The 23,340-nt window shown below is 38.2% G+C and overlaps 2 protein-coding genes across 4 annotated transcripts in view; one reads left to right on the top strand and one right to left on the bottom strand.

Moving 5' to 3' along the window:
* LOC126336852 (UBX domain-containing protein 11-like) overlaps positions 1–23,340 on the bottom strand; it is a 261,607-nt gene that overhangs the window by 133,358 nt on the left and 104,909 nt on the right. The gene's annotated exons all lie outside the window — the stretch shown is intronic.
* Positions 5,699–23,340, top strand: part of LOC126336859 (parkin coregulated gene protein homolog) — a 107,755-nt gene continuing 90,113 nt past the window's right edge. For all 3 annotated transcript variants that reach the window (XM_050000959.1, XM_050000977.1, XM_050000968.1), the window contains exon 1: positions 5,699–6,137. In XM_050000959.1, coding sequence (XP_049856916.1) covers positions 5,898–6,137 — 240 coding nt within the window. In that variant the 5' untranslated portion in view covers positions 5,699–5,897. The remainder of the gene's footprint in view (positions 6,138–23,340) is intronic.

The raw sequence follows: 23,340 nt of genomic DNA, 5'->3' as shown, positions 1-23,340 counted from the left end.
CATTCATGCTGATTTCCAGAATACAATGGGGGACTTGGCTCCCTCATATTCAACTGTTGCCAAGTGGATAAATGAATCTAAATTTGGTAGGAAGAGCTTAGATGACCATCAGCACAGTGGTCGGCCACTACTCCAGAAATCATTGCAAAAGTGCACAAAATAGTCATGGAGAATCACCGATTGAAAGTGCGTGAAATTGCTCACGCTTGTCAGATGTCATCTGAAAGGGTATATCTCATTTTAAAAGAAGAATTAGAAATGAAATAATTATCTGCAAGACAGGTGCCACAACTCTTGACACTGGATCAAAACATGCACTGTCAACATGGCAAAATTACATGAACTAAGGTATGAATTGTCACCACACCTGCCTTATTCACATGATATGGCTCTGTCAGACTTCCATCTTTTCCCAAAAGTGAAAATTTTTCTTGGTGGATGAAGATTCTCTTCAGATGTAAAATTGATAGCCAGAGTTGACAACTATTTTTCAGGCCTGCAGGAAACACATTTTTGAGATGGGATCAAGGCACCGGAACATCATTGGACCAAGAGCATTAATCAACACAGAGACTACATTGAAAAACAAAAAAATGTTTTACTGATGGTAGCACTTTTTTTTTCTATTCTGTCTGAAAACTTTTCAAACCACCCTCGTACATTAGGTGTTCCACAGAGTTCTTCATAAATGTGAATGACCTCCCTTCTTACCTGAGACAAGAAGCTAAGCTGACACTGTTTTCTGATAATACTAGCATAATTATTAATCCAGTAAAAGAAATTCCAATAGAAAATTATACAAATAATGTCTTTGTAAAAGTTGTTGATTGATTTTCTGCGGATGGGTTTGCTCTGAACTTTTAAAAAACACAATACATCCAATTTTATACGGCAAGGATTACAGTTCCTCCAAAAAATATAGCAACACATCAACAGAAGCCATTATCCAGGGAAGAGCATACTAAGTTTTTGGGTGTACACACATGTGACAATCCAAATTGGAAAATTCATATTTTGGATCTCCTAAAGTGACTAGATTCAGCTACTATTGCAGTCTGAATAATTGCTAATTTTGAGGATATAGAAATTAGCAAGCTAATATACTTTGCATACTTTCACTCTCTGATGTCATATGGAATAATATTTTGGGGTAACTCAACACTTGGGCAAAAATTTTCACTGCTAAAAGGAAAGAGGTTAGAATAACGTGTGGGGCTCATAGTTGTACATCTTGTAGGCACCTGTTTAAAAGGTTAGGAATTCTTACAACAGCTTCACAGTAAATTTATTCAGTAATGAAATGTGTGCTAAACAACATGAATCAGATTAAAAACAACAGTGACATTCACAATCATAATTTCAGAAGAAAGAAAGATTTACACTATCCTCTACTTAACCTACTTCTGGCACAGAAATGGGTAAAATATGCTGCTGTAAAACTTTCCCATAAATTACCAGATGAAATAAAAATCTGACAGACAAACAGTAAATTGAAATCATATCTCCTTGACAACTCCTTCTATACCAGATATAAATTCTTGAATAGGAATAAATAAATCTATAGATATTCTATAGATATAATATATGAATTTTGTGCCATTTAAGGGAAGTGAGTAGGTAATAAAAATTTTAAGCTTAAAAAGATGCACTTGACACATTCCACATCATAATCATTTCTATGAGATTGATCAATGGAACATGTAACTAATTAACTAACTAACTTTTGCTGATGCCTACCTCCCTGGTGAGCTGTGGGTTTGAGCCTGGGACATCTACCTGCCCAGCTGCACTGTCCCTGTCCACCATTTTCAAAATGGTGTTCACAATGTCATTTTCGAGGGCTGTACCTCGGGGTAGGAATTATTTTGGAGAAAACAAAAAAATATGCATTTCTTTAAGTGTGAACCATAAGGAAATCCTTCAGTCTGGATTTGCAAATATGAGTATTACTGTTAAGGTCTCTTCCATGGTATTGTAGATTATGTTCAAGGGACAGAAAAATAGTGGAACAGTGAGGGAAGATTAGAGCCCTTCAGGCTGAACTGGATAGTGCTAGAGAGGAACTGATGAGGTTAAGGGGGGAGGAGGGTGAAGACAGGTTGGAAGTGGTAGCTAGGAACAGGGGCCACAGAAAGAGAACAGTATCAGAGAGTTTCATCATTGGCACAAACAATAGATTTGCCTTGCTATCTGAGTTAGCTAAGAAAGAGGCTCAAGTAGATGTAAGTGAAGTCAGCACTCGATAGACTTTCACCTGGAAACCAACTGCTGCAAAAAAAGTAGCAAGTAGGAGGAAAGTTCTGTTGTTAGGTAGTAGCCATGGAAGAGGTGTGGGCTACATTTTGCAGATGACAGATACCAGGTCACAAGTATTTTCAAGCCCAGTGCATGTCTTAGCCAAGTGATAGAGGATGTATGATGATTGTGCAAGGTTTTACAAAGCAGGATCATGTTGTGGTAGTGGGTGGAGCGCGAAACAGTATTGATAAGGATCAGGGCTACAATATTGAGTGTGACCTGATAAAAATAGCATCTGCAACTAACCGTACAAATGTTGGCTTGGTTCCTGCTTTCATGCAGTATGACTGGCCCCAATTGAACAGCTCTGTCAGGAGCATCAATATGGAGCCAGATCAGCTGCTTCGGGCGGCTACTTTGTCAAGCATAGGTTTGGTTCCTGTTGATGGTGTTGGTAGGTGGAACTTCACAAGACATGGCCTGCATCTCAATAGAAAAGAGAAGGGTAAACTGACAGGGATGCTATAAAAGCACAGTAAAAAATAAGGTTAATATATTGCATCAGAATATCAGGGGATTAAAAAACAAAGTAGATGAGCTTCTTGTTTGTATAGTAGATTCCAAACTGAGGGTGGAATAGATGTACTCTGCCTGTCTGAACCTCATACAGTCACAGGTAAGGGGAGACACTATGGAGAGAGGAGGAGTTGCCATATATGTTAAAATCAGTCATAGTGTGAAAAATTTGGAAAATAAAGAATTTTGTGAAGACCAACACATAGAAGCATGTGCATGTGAGCTTATACTACATAAAGGCACTTCTACAATTGTAGCCATGAATAGGTCCCCATTGGGAAATTTTCAACTATTTGTGAAAAACTTGGATTCTTGGTTGTGCTACCTGTCAGATAAAGGAAAGCAAATTATTGTTTGTGGGAATTTAAAGATAGAAAGTTTGAACTTGAAGTATTACTTGGTTCTTTCAAGTTGACATCACTTATTGATTTTCCTACTCAGGTGGTGCAGGAAAACAACACACTGAGAGATAACATTTTCATAGACCAAAATAAATTTAATCAAACAAATACTTTTCATGTTAAGAATTGTCTGTCTGATCATGATGCACAGCTAGTTACAGTATATGATATAGCTCCATACAGTAATGCAAAACAGTCCTCCACAATAGTGCATTCCAGTAATGATTTAACACTTCAAAATTTTAGTGTAAGCTTGCAACATGTAAACTTTCACGGCCGGAACTGTCATGATTAATAAAATTCTTTTCCTGGTTATTATGCCGTGGTCTGATGGATTTCGCATTGTAATCCGACGTTTCGTCCCCATCTGCGGAGGACATCTTCAAGGGGGTTCGTGGCTTCTGTTAACTTCCGAAACACACGAACCCCCTTGAAGATGTCCTCCGCAGATGGGGACGAAACGTCGGATTACAATGCGAAATCCATCAGACCACGGCATAATAGCCCGGAAAAGAATTTTATTAATCAAGCTTGCAACAGTTAGAACGGGACGAGGTGTAGAGGGAACATGATGCTAATTTAAAATTTAACCTATTTCATGATACCTTTGTGAGTATATTTGAAAACAGTTTCCGTAAGAAAGCAGTTAAATATAAATGTAGCAAACCATGTAAAAAGCCATAGCTTACTAAAGGGATAAAAATATCTCATAAATAGAAAAGGGGAATGTATCTTATAGCTAGGAGGAGTATGATCCCAAAACAATGAAACGTTATAAAAACTACTGCACTGTATTAAGAAAAGTTATTAAAAAGTCCAGAAGTATGTGCTGTATGTCTGAGATTAACACATTTGATAATAAAATTAAAACAATTTGGAATATTGTGAAAAGGGAAACAGGGCAACCGAGAGCACAGGAAGGCTTTATTTCTAACAAACACAATGAAAAGTTTGTTAACAAGAAGTCAGAAGTAGACAACACTTTTAATCATTTTTAAGTGCTGTAGAGAAAATAGGTTCCAGCTATTCATTTGAAAATGCAAGGCAGTATATGGCAGAGGCAGTACCTGTGCAAGGCAGTATATGGCAGAGGCAGTACCTGTGCAATTTGATAAAATTGAAATTCAACCCACCAGTCCTACTGAAATTAGGAAAATAATAAATTCACTCAAAAGTAAAAGCTCACATGGAATTGATGGCATTTCCAACAGAGTACTAAAAGTTTGTTCCCAACAAATAAGTGGGATTCTCAGCCACATATGCAGTAGCTCACTGAAACAGGGAATTTTTCCAGATAGACTGAAATGTGCTATTGTTAAACCATTACATAAAAAAGGGGATAGATCTGATGCTAACAACTACCACCCAATCTCACTTCTGACTGCTTTATCCAAAATTCTTGAAAAAGTAATGTATTCAAGAGTAGTATCTCATATTTGTAAAAATGAAGTACTAACAAAATGTCAGTTTGGTTTTCAGAAAGGCTTTTCAACAGAAATTCGATATATGCTTTCACTGATCAAATATTAAATGCAATGAATAACCGAACATTACCCATTGGGATATTTTGTGATCGCTCAAAGGCTTTTGATTGTGTGAATCATGAAATTCTTCTAAATGAGCTTAAGTATTGTGGTATTAGTGGGACAGTGCACAAATGGTTTAATTCATACTTAACTGGAGGAATGCAGAAGGTTGAAATTAACAGTACAGATAGTCTACAAAAACCAGGAGAGTCCTCTAACTGGGGAGGTATCAAGAATGGTGTTCCACAGGGTTCAGTCTTGGGTCCCTTATTGTTCTTAATTATATATTAACGACTTGTCACTCTATATTCATAAAGATACAAAGTTAGTTGAGGATGCAAAGTTAGTTCTTTTCGCTGTGTAATCAAAATAATAGCTAGAGTCCACCCAAAATCACCTTGCAGACATTTATTTAAGGTCTTGGCTAAATCAAGTTATTGTGACGAATTTCCTCACTTGAAACACATGCCATATCGTCTCTTTGGTAAAGTTACGTTAATGTTCTTGCCTGCGAATACACTGCAACTAAATATCATCTGTTGTAATATTGTTGCCTGCAGCGTCATAACTACAATAGCACACAGCTAATTTGAGCAGGACTTCAATAGTAAAAAGTTCTTTCTCGCGTCAACAATCGGATACGTAAGCCACAGGAATTACATGCTTGCACATTGTACCCATAATTCGTAAGTTTCTAAAGTATCACAACGTTTTAATTTACAGACGTGTCATTTTCCGATGTTTATTGCAGAAAATAATGCAAAAACGACTCTTTTCTGCATATTAAAATCTACGATAAATGTATCGTTTTTGGTATGATTTGTTAAATAAAATGTCAGAAAATAATATAAGCACACCTTAATGGCAACAAAACTTCAAACGAAATGAAGTAATTATTACTACGACACAGCAAAGACAAGAAAAGTTGCTATAGTGAGTTGTTACAGTTACCTTTCAGTGTTTGGAACGCAGAATTTGAAAATAGATTTACGACTGATGCATATTTTCGATTGACTGAAAATCGATAATATCCTCCGTTGCTAGGCGAAATAAACAAATTGGTAGATTTATAGCCCGGTGAATTCAGGTAGCAAATTTACCAGAACAAGGAAGCCATAGGTGGTGCAGTGGGCAAAATTATTGTTTTGTTGGAGGGATGGTGACTGGGAGGGAATTCCGTGAAAGCCTGCGTCAGAAAGGGCGCAAAAAACGCGTAGTGCCAGGCTTCACGGTGCAGTCCTTGCAAAGCGGAGTTGTCGTCCAAGGGCCGCCTCGCGTTAGTGCAGTACGCCCGCGCCAAACACCAAAGGAGTCAATCTTCAGAAAGGCTTACCTTCGTGGGGACTTGCCAATATCCTTGGCTTTCGATACCTATGGCACCAAGCTCACCTGGAAGGTAAATACCGCCGAACACGGCACCAATCGGAAATTTTATTTTTCACTTGAAATCCACATTTATATTGCGCAAGAATACAATTTGGTTGACAACTTTCTAGCAGCCTTTTTCCAGTTCTTGATGTTTCTGCATTACAAGCGTGGTTCATCAGTAATACGTTTTTTCTTTTAACTGAAGTGTGTGTGTGTGTGTGTGTGTGTGTGTGTGAATATTTAACCGAACCTATGCATCCCCTGTCTCAGACAAGCATATCGGTAGTTACCACAGACATGGTGTAGTAATAATCAATGACTTGAACTTTTTCGTGAATAACTTGCTTTTTCAATTCCATTCCGATAAATTTTAAATTTAGTGTTGTACGTAGTGAGATGAGGTGGAAAATAGATATAAGACCAGCTATATAAGAATTCGCAGAGTTAAGAAATACATAATTTTTTACTACTTTCATAGCAATGTAGTTTTGATATGTGTAACTTAGGAAAACAGGTTTTTTCTAGATCTATATTCCTATCAGAGCCCTGCAAAGAAGTTTGAAATGCGCGGGCGACTTCTATACCATAGGGGCATAAATATTTTCATTTCTATTGAATTTTGAAACTGATGCAGCCCTGTGGAACATAAATATTTTGTAAATAATTCGTAACATAGTAGAGAACTACAAAAATGGGATCCATTCTGGTGTCCACTCGTCAGCTTGGGGAAATGCATGAAAGCAATGGATGGTAAATATATGTAGCATACGATAAAATTACAATCACATTCACGCTGTTATTTACTTAGGCATGAATTATATAACGAAACCAACTGAAAATAACGAAAATAGTTAAGAATTTAAAGTAATTTATGCGATGGGAAAATTAAATGAATGACAACAAATACGAAACTAGCATAAAATGTCAGTAAACCGACACTAAATTCTAAAAGAAAAGCCAGTACGTGTCAAACGAATATCTACAAAAAATAACGATATTGGAATCGACAACTCTCTAAAACTAATGTGGTATATAGCAAAAATTGCAATCGGTAACGAGAACTGACCTCCTATATAGATCAATTCTAGTTACCGTTTCCAATATTAGTACCTTTTTACAGTGGTTAAAAAGAGCAATTAAATGCAGAATAGGGCACAAACATGCAGAAAAAACTAACTAATTAATGAATCATCGAATGGCTGGAAAAGGTAACTAGAATTGACGTATATAGGAACTCAATTCTAGTTACCGATACCAAGATTTCGATGGTTCATAATTTTTGGCGCTTTTGCAGTAAATCTGTGCAATATGTTTTTGTAGGATTTTTAGATTTCTAAATGTTCTCAGAAGTACTTAGAAAAACTAATAAATATTGTAAGTACAGCTTCCAGATTTTTCTCTTATTCATAGTAATGAAGGTAGTAATACCATATGTAGAAATCCTGTAACATTTTGTGCGTACACTTGTTAAAACCATCTAAATAACGAACTGTGGAATAGTTGGAATCAGTAACTAGAATTGACGTATGTAGGTAAGTTCCAGTTACCGATTTCACTATTTGTTAGATAATACTTTTTGCCAGTTTTCGTTACTTGTGTACTTGCCCAGTAGATTTTACAATTAGTATCGAAAGTTATTATGACTTCGCCATGCGCTATACTATACTGGATGTAAAGATTCTCTGTGCTTTTCTTACTCGCATAAATTATGATAATAATTTATTTCGGACATGTATATTTCTGTTCTTATTTATTTCTGTTAGCTTTAATTCTTGTCGATATAATTTCTGACTGAGTAATTAATCACGTGAACTTTGTAATTTTATCGTATGCTACATTCGTTTGTTGACAAACATGATCAGTTGTTTCCAAAGAGACGCCACATAGAGCCCGCGTCTGTAGAATTGACCCCAAAAATGTGACTAATAAATCAAATGTACTGGAGACCTGGCAGATTTTTTGATCCAAATGTCCGTTTAGTATGTTCAAACTTAGTTGACACAATACTTATGGGCTCTTTTAATGTAAAAATTTAAGAATAAAATATAAAAAATTTTAACATTTTTTTTTTTTAGTGTTCAAAACAATTTTTCTAAGTTAGTTAACTCTCATAATGATAAGCTTCCTATTGTCTTACCGTTTCATCTGTCTGTATTATATAAATATTTATTAATAAAAAATTTAAAAAGTCACATTTTTGTAAGTTTTTACAAATTACTTACTGGAAGGAATTGAATTGAATTTTATTTGATCCTGCAAGATTACATTGTGTACAGTAAATGTACGTGTAATATAGGACATGTCAAAGTGTTAACATTCCTTATCACTTATTTTTCTACACCTTTAGCTTACATTTTTACGTTACTGATAATGAGTAACAATATATACAAATTTAATGGCATAAGTATTCTGCAACACTGTAAAACTCTTTTTCAATGAGATAGTCTTTAAGTTTCTTTGGAAAGTCATTGTGAAGTACACTATCTCACAGGGTTTTGGGCAGACTTCGTAGTAGTCTGACACCAAAGTACTGGGGTCCTTTTTCTATCATTGCCAGTCGGTGGGGTATGCTCCGTACTTCATTCTTCTTTCTTGTATTGTGGGTGTATACACTAGCATTTGTAATCCAGTCCTCACTACCTTTTGTGATGTACATTATTGTTTTGTATATATACAACGATGAAAAAGTTAAGATATGTAAATTCTTGAAACAGTTTCTGCATGTTTCAGAGGTCTTTCTTCTTAAAATAATCCTATTTTTTTATTTTATTTATTTATTTATTTATTTTTGTAATGTGAACATTCGTTTTGTCTCTTGTTTGTTTGAGTTTCCCCACACAGTCACTCCATACTGTAAGTATGGTTCGAAAAGTCCATGATACACTGTACACAGAAGGTTCTTGTCTGAATACTGTGATAGCTGCATCATTAAGAATATGACAGAGCTCAGTTTCTTACAGACATTATTATGTTTTTTTCCATTTCAGTTCATTATCCACAAGAATACCTAAGAATCTAGCAGATTCTGCTTCTTCCAGCCTTGCTCCATCAACCTCTAAATCCATGTCTACAGCCTTTTCCTTGTTTTTAAACACTGCATCCATAGTCTTTTTTAGATTTATAACCAGTTCATTTTCCAACAGCCATTGAGCTGTGACATTTGCAGATTTGTATGCTCTTCTCTCAAGCTGTTCCATATTTTGGTCATTATTTAGTATTGTCATGTCATCAGCATACAATATTTTCTTTTCTTCCTCCTCAACACCTATATCATTAACGAATACATTAAATAACAATGGCCCCATTACCGAACCTTGTGGCACTCCATATTTGATGGATTTGGTTTCTGATTGGTACAAGTTTCTTAATGATACATACTGCTTGCGGTTGCACAAGTATGATTTTATCCATTCACCTGGTTTCCCCCGAATACCATAGTTGCTTAATTTTTGTATCAGCATTTCATGGTCAATGGTGTCAAATGCCTTTGAAAGATCCAGAAAAATTGCAGAGACAACCTTTTTCTCATCCAAGGACTGTAAAATGTATTCTGTTAGACTGACAATTGCTGATTCTGTATACCCCCATCACAAAATTTGAGAGTTGCACAGTCCATTATTTTGTTATTGTTTTACTAGGTGGTTCAATCAAAGTAGGCAATTTTTTGTGTGTAAAGTGTTACAAATTTTTCAATATTCTGTGTATTCAGTATTTATTTCTGGTGTTAAAACCCCGTTGGCAACACTGTTTTCACCTCTCTTCTGTTTGTTTCAGAAACATCTAACTTTGCATACAAATCATTCCACTTAGAGATTTTTATGTGGTTTAAACTTTAAAATACTGTGTCGCTGAGGGAATATAGTAGTGAAAGAGTATATGTGCGGTCCATGAAGTCAGACAAAAGAAAAAAAGTGAGAAACATTTTTTGGAAATCTGGGTGAATAACTGCAGCAATATCTTGGTCCTCAAGTTACACTGTTACCATAACAGCCATTGTGTAAGAATTTCTATGCTCAGCATAACGAGAAATCTAGTGATAACTCATGTGAAAGGTCACAGTTACCAGAAAATGAAACTGAAAAGATGACGCAGATGTTTGTACTGCCAAGGATGAATTTCTTGGTGTTGGCATTTCTGCTATAGCCTAACTTATCCCCCCACAAATGCCCTGGCAGGCTAAATACAAGGAGAAAGGTGGAAGAACTTGAAACAAGTTTTACACAATCAACATCCACAAAACTTTGCAAAATGTACAATGTGCAGAAATCGAAGGCAGTGGCATGAACACCCATTGTGATGTATGGTTTCAAAGCCTAACCACAGCAGTCTCTCAGCCATTTATTCTGAGAAGGTACAATTACTAAAAATGATACTGGATAGTTACTCAGAGCAGCAACTACAGAAATAGATGCCCATTTCCTCTAATTACTTAATTTCAAAGGCCCATAAAATAAAGAAGGAAAATAGTATTTGAGCATGTGCAGATTCTTAGTGTGAACACCATCTGCTAGATGGTGCTCTGGAATATTACCTAAGTGATGACAAAGATTGTAGCAGGCAAAGTCCTAATAACATTGATGTTATCTCTGTAAGTGAAAATAGAAAGTTAAAAAGATATATGACAAAATCAGTAACAGAGACATACCTCCTAATGAAGGAGGAGAAACTAAGTTTAAAAATTGGTCTCACAAAATTCTCGTCCTTATGACCAAAATGGGTACAGTGCCAACCAGTGAAGGAAATATACACTTGCATTTCCTGCACTAATTTGAAACTTACCTGTTTATCCATGAGCAGCATCTCAGGAAAGAAGTACACAGAGATTGACTTGATGCTTGTGTGTATGACAAGAGACACAAGATAAATATTTGCTGCATTGCACCTTCAGGATACTGACAATGGCATTGTGCTCTGTGTTAGAGAAGTGAGTTGGTGAAGAAGGCAGTTGAGCCAGAGATTTGTTACAAATGTCACGAAAGGTGTACCTCACCATCATATCCACGGCATTCAGAGACAGGCCATAGCAGAAGTAAAATCAACCACATCCCACAATTCTGATACACTGGTTCTTCATTTCAATTCTGCTGATAACTGGCCCTTCACTTTGTCAAATGAAGTTCGAAGTTACCACTGGCAGACACCATAAATGTCACTATTCACATGTGTTGCTCACTTCCTTCGAATGGCACACTGTTATTGATGATCTAATTCATGACAAAGCACTTACATGCTATGCTGTCAAAATTACAATTGATGAAATAACATCTAGAGGGCATGCTTCTCCTAAATAAGTGTATGCAACTGGCGGTAAGGCATCTTGTTTTAAAAACTGATTTTAGCTTCATGACCTTGGAAAACACTGCACAGAAAATGAGACAAAAAAATGGATATTTTCAGCAACACAGTATGGTAATGGAGTAGGAGATCTCTGTAAACATCTTGAAACAAAGTTTGATGTCGAGCATGAAGCTATTGATAATGTAAGAGATGCTATTGGGTTTGTATATACCATATCAAAATTACTGAAAAATATTAGACTCTTACTGTAAACTGGGGTTACTGTGACCCAATTTTTGCCTGTCTTTTTGTAAATGGCAAGAAAACAAATAATAGTGGAGAGAGAAAATTTCATGTACTTTTTCTAGTATTATCAAAGTCTTGTGCCATCAATTAAAAAAGATAGTAAACAAAATACGTAACATCCGTTGCACCACAAAAAATGGACCAATATTACCTGCACTTGGGCCTACTTCGATTCATTCAGTCATTTATGCATATAAAATTGGTAATATAAATAGTTGGGTCAAATAAACTCAATGGATATCCCTAAAGTAGAGATTCAGGAGCATGAGGAATAAGTAAAACACTAAATTTTGGAGGCAAAGACAGGAAATACTGAATTTTTTTTCAGAAAGCAACATAGTAAATATACGTGTGTAGTATATTTCGTCAGTTGACTAATTAAGTTTCAGGTTAGATGGTACACTATGGTAACTACATGCAAAGACACTAAAAAATATGCTAAGAATGTTGTACAGTCTGGATATGAGCCTTATTACACAAATTACTGAAGCTCCAGTATTTGAAAGTAGCCACAGTTTGTTAGCCATGTTTGACTGATAATTCTTATCAAATCCTTCCAACGATAAAATAGTTTATCTTTATTGTTGTGGCTATTTGGAGTAGGACTTTAGGACCCTCATCCATCATCTCCAAATTCCTGAAAATTATTTGTCATATGAAGCTGTAGCATGTTGCCAAAATGCTAATTTATCTTTCAATATTTTGTGGCACTGGGCATCATCTTGCACATCAGAGAAAGTTTCAGGATCATCATCAGATACTAACACCATTTCATCTGTGTTTTGGGGTTACTTTGGCCCAAGTTAAAAGTAACCCCATACTTTGCAAAAAGGTGCACCATTTTACAGAGGTGTGAAATATATTATCTAAATCAACATTAACACAAATTACAGTTTCTTGCTGTATTACCTAATATTGACAGAATACAAAATTTACTCTCAGTGTTTTTAGCTTAATTGTAACCTACAGGCAGAAGTTATTGGAGTGTAATAGGTGTCAAAATTTTTATGATCAACAATGAGTCCGGTGCTACCAACACACTATTACCTCATGGAACTCAGAACCTTTTAGATTGTTAATCGTGCAAGGTAAAAGCACACTGCCTTGTTTACTCCATGTTCATGATGTAATTTTAGTGACAAAACAAATTTAAAACTATCTTCTGACCAGTGGACCAAAGTTACGTGTAAAGTCTCAAAAAACCCGCAGCTTATTACAGTGCTTCAAATAAAATTACAATAGGGGAATTCCATTTACAGAAGAGACAACAGTGGTCTGCTTTGAAGCCAGTGGAAGAAATTCAGTCACATCACTACTGGACTGCATCCTGTAGTGGAACATACACTGTGAGAACTATCTTCTGTGTAGTGGAGCCTGTCACTGTGTGTGAAATACAGAGATCTCAATATACCTTAGAAAACTGTTGTAAGCAACTTCATTTCTTGTGTGTGTGTGCAGATATGACAATCAGTGGTAGGTGGAACAAATAACTAGGGTCCCTCATGAGCTGTGAGATGTAAGAATCTCTTTTATGACACCTCATGCTCCAGCAAATGCTTTCAAATGGCCAGCATCAGCTGATCAGTGTGCAGTTCCAGTTTCCAAAATGCTGTTCTTGTTGGCTCATCCTTGTCCACTTGCAAATTCAGCCCAGTTACACAAGCTCAATGAGAAGACGATGAAAAAAATGAATCCTTTTTCATCAGTGCAGTGTTGATTGTTAGTGTGCTTAATTTCATCAGTCTTCTTATAGAGTAGTTGGAATATGAATTTGATTTTAAAAAGTCTTCGACAATCAGTTGATTGCCTAGTAAAATTTAAAGACTATTTGCCCTACATTTCAAACACTTGGCTATTGTAGGCAATTTGAATCCATGGAATGTCATAGAAAAGTAAAATAAAGCAGTAAAAATTTGTGAAAACTATCACAAGCAGAAAAATTTATAAATATAACATGCATTTTCTACATCAAATTGTGTTACAAAATGCTTGAACAAAATCAAAAATGTTTTCCCACTCATTTACAGCACTGTAAGAAATAATTATTTTTTCGGCTCAAAAATATCAATTTTTAATATTTAAGTGCCCAGCATTTTTTACCTGGAATATAGATTGGCCTGACTCAAAAATTTCTCAAATTTTACACAGAAAAATATTACCCACTCTGTGCCTTCCATAAGTACAATAACCTACTAATATGCTATGCAGTTTTTTGAATTTTCAGGATGGGAGTATGAGAGTGCTCTTGTGGTTTTTTAATTACATTTTTTAATTTTCCATTTTGTTGAGAGATTTTCCGAAATACCCTTATTTAGATGGATCCACAGAATTTTAACAAATTACCAGTGCATGGCAGGTAGTAGGCCTACTTCCCATTGATTGGATTTATTCCTGTTACATTCACATTTGGATCATGCCAATGTGACACTGGAGTTAGCCTAATCATATCTTCACAGTTTGTAGGGGAGCAATACATAACCGGCTATTTAATATCTCTACATTCCTTGCTTATCACTGGTTCTTGAAAGTTGTAGGCATGGTTGGCATCTACTGGTATTTATTTATTTATTTATTTATTGTATGGAGTCGTCAGTATGATGGCTTTTGAAGAAACTGGACGTAAAGAAAAAATACCTATTTCCTCAGTACTGAGCAGTTGTGCACCTACTGCCCCAGAGCAGCATGCCTTGTGAGGAGAGGAATGACGGCTTTTGGAAATAATACATTACAATCTTTATGTATTTTATTAATGCAGGTATCATTAGGTTATTACATACTGGGCCGTTAATTCAAAATTTTATAAATTGACTTGTTGAGTAATAAAAATTCTTGAAACAATTTCTGTCCAGCTTGCACATTAAGTTAAATGCATCATTGCTTTCTTAATGTTTGTTGCTTTAAAATTTGTTTAGTGAATACAGACAATTTTTAATAAATTGTTTTTAGATTTGATTTGGACTGTTTTTTGTTACTGATTTTCATAAACTGTGTCAGCTTATTGTACCACATAAACCCATTAACGTATGGGGTCATATTTGTCATTTTTAATTTAGTTCTTTGTCTGAAGTAGTTATTTTTGGACTTGGTGTTGTGATCATGTATATCACTACATATAATTGGTGTAGTTTTCTGAGTGACAAGAAAGTACAAAGAATAGGAACTGTGTGTTGTAGTAAAATTTTCATTTTTAGCCCAGTCTGTGTGTACTCTGTAACTAGCTTTTTTTTGTTGCTGTACTCTGTTAAGGTTTGTGTCTGCACTGCAACCCCTTATTTCTATGCAGTAGCTCTGATGAGAATTGATTGCCATGGAATACACAGTTTTAAGAATACGTAGTTTTCAGGATTTTTGTGGACACCATTTTGGACTTTACTACACACAGCATCAATGTGTTTAATCCACCAAAAATTTGTGTACAGATGGATACCTAGGAATTTACAGCTGTTTGTTTCTGCTGCTGTTAATCCTACCCCGTGCAGTCAAGGGCGCCTTGTCATGGTCCCTGTGGCTCTCCCTGTTGGAGGTTTGAGTCCTTCCTCAGGCATGGGCGTGTGTGTTGTCCATAGCACAAGCTAGTTTAAGTTAGATTAAGTAATTTGTAGGCTTTGATAACCTCAGCAGTTTGGTCCCATAAGATCCTACTGCAAATTTCCAATTTTTATGCTGTATTAGTGGAAGAGTGCTGCGAGCTGTAGGTTGCAAATATTAACATGTACTTACTTTGACCTTTAGTCCTTGATCATGGAAATGCGTATTTAATTCTAATACCCAACTAGTTGCTGAAAATTCACATTCTCAAAGTCTTTGCCATAGAATAAAACTGAGGTGTTACGAGCATAATTTACAGTGTACAAGTTCCAGGGATGTACAGTGTCACTAATATATGCTAGAAAATAGGAATGCCCAAGGATTGAGCTTTGATGGCCTCCTTGTCTGACTGTTTTGCTTGTGAATTTTAAAACTAAAATCTTATCATCAATTTGATATATGTGAGTGGTACACATTTTATGGTTCATCAGTTATATGGTGAGAAGTTCCATTGCTGCATCATTGTAAAGTATGCCCATGGTTTCTTTCTTTTTTTAAAAATTTCTTTTTTTGAAAAAAAAAAGAAAGAGAGAAAGACAAGCCCATGGTTTACTGAATCAGAAGCTTTGTTCAGGTCTAGAAATATTCCAGCATCATGCATGCCCAATTTAGATTACTGTATATTTCATGGAGGAAATTGATAACAGCTGTGGCTGTGCTTAAGTCTTTCCTAAATCTATGTTTTGATTCAGTAAGCATTTCATGTCTTGAGAAGACGTCTTTGAGTGGGAAGAGTAAAATTTTTTTACTTATTTTACTGAAGGTGGGGATTAGGGTTCTGTAATTACTTCTCTTCTTATGGACTGCCTGAATTACATATATTTTGAAGTTGGATACTACCAATTAATAAGGTAAGTAAAGTATTCAGTGATTTCATTGGCACATATCCTTAACACCACACTCAAGATACTATCCCATCCAAATGGTTGCTTGTTCTTTAACTTTTCTATTGTTAAATATCTCCTTTTGATTCACTTCACGAATTTGAGCACTTCACAGAATGAGTTGTTATTTGGCATCTCAGCCTGTAGATCTACAGGCTATATCAAACATACTTTTACAAACTTTGGGAGCAGGTTCCTTATACCAAAACAAGAAAAAAGTTCATATAAACATGTCTGAAAATCCTTCATTTTTAAGTTCTTAATAAAAGTTTACTGTTTTGATGGTTCAAGAGCATCAACACATAAACTCATAATAAATGCTTCAAAGGCCCTCCTCTTACTCCTGAACACGCATGCCCTCATTCAATCGTGGACTCTCGCACCCTTTAAACTACTCCCTGATGCTTTCAAATTGTTTCACAGGCTTCCATGACACATCAATGAAGAGTTCCTGCATCTGGGTGGCCAGCAGTACAGACCAGTTGTTTCAAGTGTCCACAGAGATAACGATCCAAAGAAATGGGGAAGCATACAGGGCATGGAACTGGTCCTCCTCTGCGTATCCATCTGTCATGGCAGCCACCAGCATTTCTAACACAGTCTGAAATGTGCTGGAGCTCCATCATGTATAAACAGCATGTTCATTTTTATTTGCAGGGACACATCTTGTGGTGGATCTTGAAAGATGTTCTGAATAAAGTCCCTGTAAGACAACAGTCTTTAAGTCATGCCGAAAGTACAGATGGTTCTACCAGACAGATACCTACGATTTCAGCCAACACATTAATCTTAAACTGATGCTGGCATCTAGTCTGTACTGTAGCATGAGGTTTGCAATTGGTGCATATGTGTTTGTTGCGGAAATTTTTTACTCCTTTTCTCTGAAACGTTCTCTCGAAACAAAACTTAAAGAGACAGATAATGGATTCGCAGATTTTGCAACAAACCACTGGCAAAAGTTTTCATGTGGTGATTGATCAGCAGACACAAGGCCTTGCACATGTTGAAAATCATATGGATACCCTTGAGTTGCACATGAAGTATCCTCCATGCTGAAACTGGAGATGTACCACATGCTAGGGCCACTTGTTTTGCCCTGATATTTGGCTCTTTTTCAACAGCCCATAGACCATACTCTTCCTGATCAGGCATATGAGCAACACATGGTCTTCCTTTGCCAATAGTTTGTGGCACTACAGATGCTATCTCAGTGACGTGATGATACACAGCACCAAAGGTTGGATGATTCAGTTGCCTTTGGCCTGGAAATGCCATCTGATATAGCCATGCAATCTTGTATCCATTACTGTTTATGGTGGCTGTACATAAAAATCATGTGTGCCTGCTCATTAAATGAATATCCTGCCATGTTTGAATCGAGCACTTTCATTTGAGTCACTCCCTGTAGTACATTAACACAATGGACTCATTGAAGACAGACAAACATGAAAGTGAGCAATCTCCCAGGCAACACAGTGCCATCTAGGCCACAATGAGTCAAACAGGTGCACTGGTAAGTGAAGTTTTTGGGTTGTACTTGGAAAGCTGTTGGAATGTTAGCTTGCATTAGCAACTCAATAATGAAAGATTTGTGGACATATGTTTATATGAACATTTTTTTGTTTTGTTTTTGTGTAAGGAACCTATCACCAGAGTTTGTAAAAGTATTTTGAAATGAAGTTTGTAATGGGAGTGGACTGGTCAACTGGAGAGATAAAGTGCTTATTGAAGAAATTACATTTTATATTTCAATCTTTCAGTATGTGGCCTTCATAAATAATGCTCACTGATTCACTGGGGACATTGCTGGTGGTTTTATGATGTTTATTGATTAGTCTCAAGAATGCTTTACCAGTGTTGGGTGAATTCTCTATAACACCTTTGTTCATCTGTTTCCTTGGGTGTAAAAGGCTCGATTTATATATAAAATAGAAAGTAACTTCCACATGGGAAAAATATATTAAAAACAAAGATTCCAAGACTTACCAAGCGGGAAAGTGCCGGCAAAAAAAAAAAAAAAAAAAAAAAAAAAAAAAAAAAAAAAACCACACACACACACACACACACACACACACACACACACACACAGAATTACTAGCTTTCGGAACCGATGGTTGCTTCTTCAGGAAAGAGGGAAGGAGAGGGAAAGACGAAAGGATGTGGGTTATAAGGGAGAGGGTAAGGAGTCATTCCAATCCCGGGAGCGGAAAGACTTCCCTTAGGGGGAAAAAAGGACAGGTGTACACTCACACACACACACACACACACATATCCATCCGCACATACACAGACACAAGCAGACATATTTAAAGGCAAAGAGTAAGGGCAGAGATGTCAGTCGAGGCAGAAGTACAGAGGCAAAGAAGTTGTTGAAATTGTTAGCCTCCTTCTCATAACCTGCCAGTACACAACCAGTCCTTTGAATACATTTACACACATATTTCTCGAGATTTTATTCGAAAATTTTTTTTCGAATTTTATTTTGTCGGAAAAATTTTTTCGAAACTTTTTTCGAAAATTTTTTTTCTTTCGAAGCTTTTTTCGAGAAATTTTTTTGTCGAAATTTTCTTGAATTTCCCCACGCTTTCACGTGTTCTGGAGACAACATAACTACCTAACCTTAGCACCCATTGTTGTTCACCAACCTAAGTTCAGCACAGGATCAACATAGCTCATCTCAAACCCACACTTTTTCGACTTTTTTCATACCTTTATCTCTCCCTATATAAATTTCTATTTACTTTCACTTGATCCTCATATTACCCTTTCCACCTTCTAATACCATGTCAACCTCACAACATCCCTACAACGACCCCATTAAATTTTATTTACATTCTCTCCGCAAACATGCCTTCACCCTAGCCAGATTACGCTCCCATATTTTATTTACTCAGGCTTGTCTGACATTTGGCATTGCCCCCAAGGGCCTCACACTTAAAGTTCCCATCTCTGGCTGCAATCCTTCTTTCCATCAGTCCTTATACCAGTTCCAAACAGCACAATCCATAGCCCTCACCCGCCTAATCCTTCACCTATACATTGACTCGGCCAATGAACACACCCGTCAACTCCTATCCCAAATCAAAGTCCTCAATCTTTCCTCTCTCACATCCACACCGGCTGTACATAGCATCCTCCTACAGGCCAACCGCAAATTAGAACAGCATGCCACCCTTCACCTCAACAAACTATCCAATCTCCTGGTTTCCCACCTCCGGAAAGGCAACTCACTCACCCTCCACAACCTTTCCAACAAACCTCAACCTCCTCTCATTGCACACAGACCCAGTCTCTCCCATCTACTCAATCTCCCACTTCCAGCTCCACTCCCCCCAACACCTCAATATTCTAGTCAACACAATCTGGAACCACAACACCCCAAATCAGTAGTTAACCTCTCCTCCAAACCCCTCTCCCAATCCGAAACCTCTGTCCTATCCAAAGGCCTCACCTTCAGCCCCACTCCCAGGTTCAACCAAACTGCCCTTGTCAAAGATTTACTGTCCTACACTCGTAGTCTCTGCTGGAAATATCACTTTGCCACGAAGAAAAATAATCCTGATCCCACTCCTAATGATCCAACTCCCCAAGACACTATCCAAATTGAACCCTGCCTGGAACAGTTCCGTCCTCCACCACAGCGGGACCCACCTCCTCTTCTTCAAAATCACCCTCTCCAAACCTTCCAGGAATTTCTCACTTCCAGCCTTGCCTCTCAATCTTTCCTGAAAAACCTTAATCCTACTCTCAACATCATCACAACTGAAGTCCAGGCTATCCGTGATCTGAAAGCTGACCGATCCATCATCATTCTTCCGGCTGACAAGGGTTCCACGACCGTGGTACTTGATCGCTGGGAGTATATGGCTGAGGGACTGCGTCAGCTTTCAGACAACTCTACATACAAAGTTTGCCAAGGTAATCCCATTCCTGATGTCCAGGCGGAGCTTCAAGGAATCCTCAGAACCTTAGGCCCCCTACAAAACCTTTCACCTGACTCCATCAAACTCCTGACCCCACCGACACCTCGCACTCCTACCTTCTACCTACTTCCTAAAATTCACAAACCCAAACATCCTGGCCGCCCCATTGTAGCTGGTTACCAAGCCCCCACAGAACGTATCTCTGCCTACGTAGATCAACACCTTCAACCCATTACATGCAGTCTCCCATCCATCATCAAAGACACCAACCACTTTCTCGAACGCCTGGAATCCGTACCCAGTCTGTTACCCCCGGAAACCATCCTTGTAACCATTGATGCCACTTCCCTATACAAAAATATCCCGCACGTCCAGGGTCTCGCTGCAATGGAGCACTTCCTTTCACGCCGATCACCTGCCACCCTACCCAAAACCTCTTTTCTCGTCACCTTAGCCAGCTTCATCCTGACCCACAACTTCTTCACTTTTGAAGGCCAGACATACCAACAATTAAAGGGAACAGCCATGGGTACCAGGATAGCCCCCTCGTATGCCAACCTATTTATGGGTCGCTTAGAGGAAGCCTTCTTGGTTACCCAAGCCTGCCAACCCAAAGTTTGGTACAGATTTATTGATGATATCTTCATGATCTGGACTCACAGTGAAGAACAACTCCAGAATTTCCTCTCCAACATCAACTCCTTTGGTTCCATCAGATTCACCTGGTCCTACTCCAAATCCCATGCCACTTTCCTTGACATTGACCTCCATCTGTCCAATGGCCAGCTTCACACATCCGTCCACATCAAACCCACCAACAAGCAACAGTACCTCCATTATGATAGCTGCCACCCATTCCATATCAAACGGTCCCTTCCCTACAGCCTAGTCCTTCGTGGCAAACGAATCTGCTCCAGTCCTGAATCCCTCGACCATTACACCAACAACCTGAAAACAGCTTTCGCAGCCCGCAACTACCCTCCCAACCTGGTACAGAAACAGATAACCAGAGCCACTTCCTCATCCCCTCAAACCCAAAACCTCTCACAGAAGAACCCCAAAAGTGCCCCACTTGTGACAGGATACTTCCCGGGACTGGATCAGACTCTGAATGTGGCTCTCCAGCAGGGATATGACTTCCTAAAATCCTGCCCCGAAATGAGATCCATCCTTCATGAAATTCTTCCCACTCCACCAAGAGTGTCTTTCCGCTGTCCACCTAACCTTCGTAACCTCTCGGTTCATCCCTATGAAATCCCCAAACCACCTTCCCTACCCTCTGGCTCCTTCCCTTGCAACCGCCCCCGGTGTAAAACCTGTCCTATGCACCCCCCACCACCACCTGCTCCAGTCCTGTAACCCGGAAGGTGTACACGATCAAAGGGAGAGCCACATGTGAAAGCAACCATGTGATTTACCATCTGACCTGCCTACACTGTGACGCTTTCTATGTGGGAATGACCAGCAACAAACTGTCCATTCGCATGAATGGACATAGGCAGACAGTGTTTGTTGTTAATGAGGATCACCCTGTGGCTAAACATGCCTTGGTGCACGGCCAGCACATCTTGGCACAGTGTTACACCGTCCGAGTTATCTGGACACTTCCCACCAACACCAACCTATCCGAACTCCGGAGATGGGAACTCGCCCTTTAGTATATCCTCTCTTCTCGATATCCGCCAGGCCTCAACCTCTGCTAATTTCAAGTTGCCGCCGCTCATACCTCAGCTGTCTTTCAACAACTTCTTTGCCTCTGTACTTCTGCCTCGACTGACATCTCTGCCCTTACTCTTTGCCTTTCAATATGTCTGCTTGTGTCTGTGTATGTGCGGATGGATATGTGTGTGTGTGTGTGTGTGTGTGTGTGTGTGCGAGTGTACACCTGTCCTTTTTTCCCCCTAAGGGAAGTCTTTCTGCTCCGGGGATTGGAATGACTCCTTACCCTCTCCCTTAAAACCCTCATCCTTTCGTCTTTCCCTCTCCTTCCTGAAGAAGCAACCATCGGTTGCAAAAGCTAGTAATTTTGTGTGTGTGTTTGTGTGTTTTGTTCATTGTGCCTGTCTGCCGGCGCTTTCCCGCTTGGTAAGTCTTGGAATCTTTGTTTATATATATATTACATTTCCTTAAGCATATGCAGTTTACTTCTGTTTCTTTATGACGCAGTCAAGATCGTATACACGAGCGGCAGCCATTAAGTGTGCCACACTTTTTCTGAAAGTGGATTGGTTTTATTTAGGATTCCAATACACGATATTATTCCCCACTCTTTTGGCTACAAAAACTCTATTTTCAGTGTAATCTCTGTTCAGTGTGACAGCCTTAGGCCACTTTATTGGGGGTTCTGTAAGACCACATGGTGCCATTCTATGGGTCAATGTCAGGGCCAGTGTCATGTTGAAACAACAACCGATGATGGACAGAAAACGGTCATGATCAGCCTCATAACATGTAAGCAGTTGTGCATAGCTAGTGCTTTGTTGTTGTTTATAGTCATCTGTTAGGCAGCGAGGAACCCGGCAGGCACACGCCTTTGAGTACCCCAACTATTGGACGACGATGTCAGCACTACCAACAGAGACGTCCAGTTGAGCCACAAGGCGTTTGATTATGATCCATTGATCACTTTGAATGAGAGTGTCTGCATATTGTAACATTTAATAAGTTGCAGTTCTGTGCGGCCATTGGCACGCAGGAGATCAGACAGGTTTGAACGACCCTTTTTTAGCCTAGTATTACTTTCAGTATTGCAGTTTATTAGTACCCTGGGTATTTCTTTGAAAGGCAACAGTAGTTGAAATGTGTCAACACAGTCCTATAAAACTCATCCCATTTGCATTCTGACTCTTTAGTTTGGTAAATGGTGTCCCACCCCTCTGTTAGCTTAGTTTTGATGTTGCTGTTGATGGTGTTACTCACAATCCACTTCTCATGTATTTTCATTGCTCTTTGGCCCTGGTGTTCAAGTGTATTACACTAGTGCCATAGCTTCTATATTTGTGAGGTTATATGAGTTTAAAGTATCTGTCTGTTGGTTATACAGCAGGATTTTGTTTCAGTATTTAGCATTTAGCTATTCTAAGGTCATATTTCTGCTTATGGTTCTGGTAACTGTATCAAGATAGCTTAATACATCAACATTTGGTGGGCAGCACATTTCAATAATTTTATATTTCCAGAATGAGATTTTCACTCTGCAGCGGAGTGTGCACTGATATGAAACTTCCTGGCAGATTAAAACTGTGTGCCCGAC

The sequence above is a fragment of the Schistocerca gregaria genome, chromosome 1 (assembly GCF_023897955.1).
Source record: "Schistocerca gregaria isolate iqSchGreg1 chromosome 1, iqSchGreg1.2, whole genome shotgun sequence".
NCBI lineage: Eukaryota > Metazoa > Arthropoda > Insecta > Orthoptera > Acrididae > Schistocerca > Schistocerca gregaria.
This window is presented reverse-complemented; position numbering and strand designations above follow the sequence as displayed.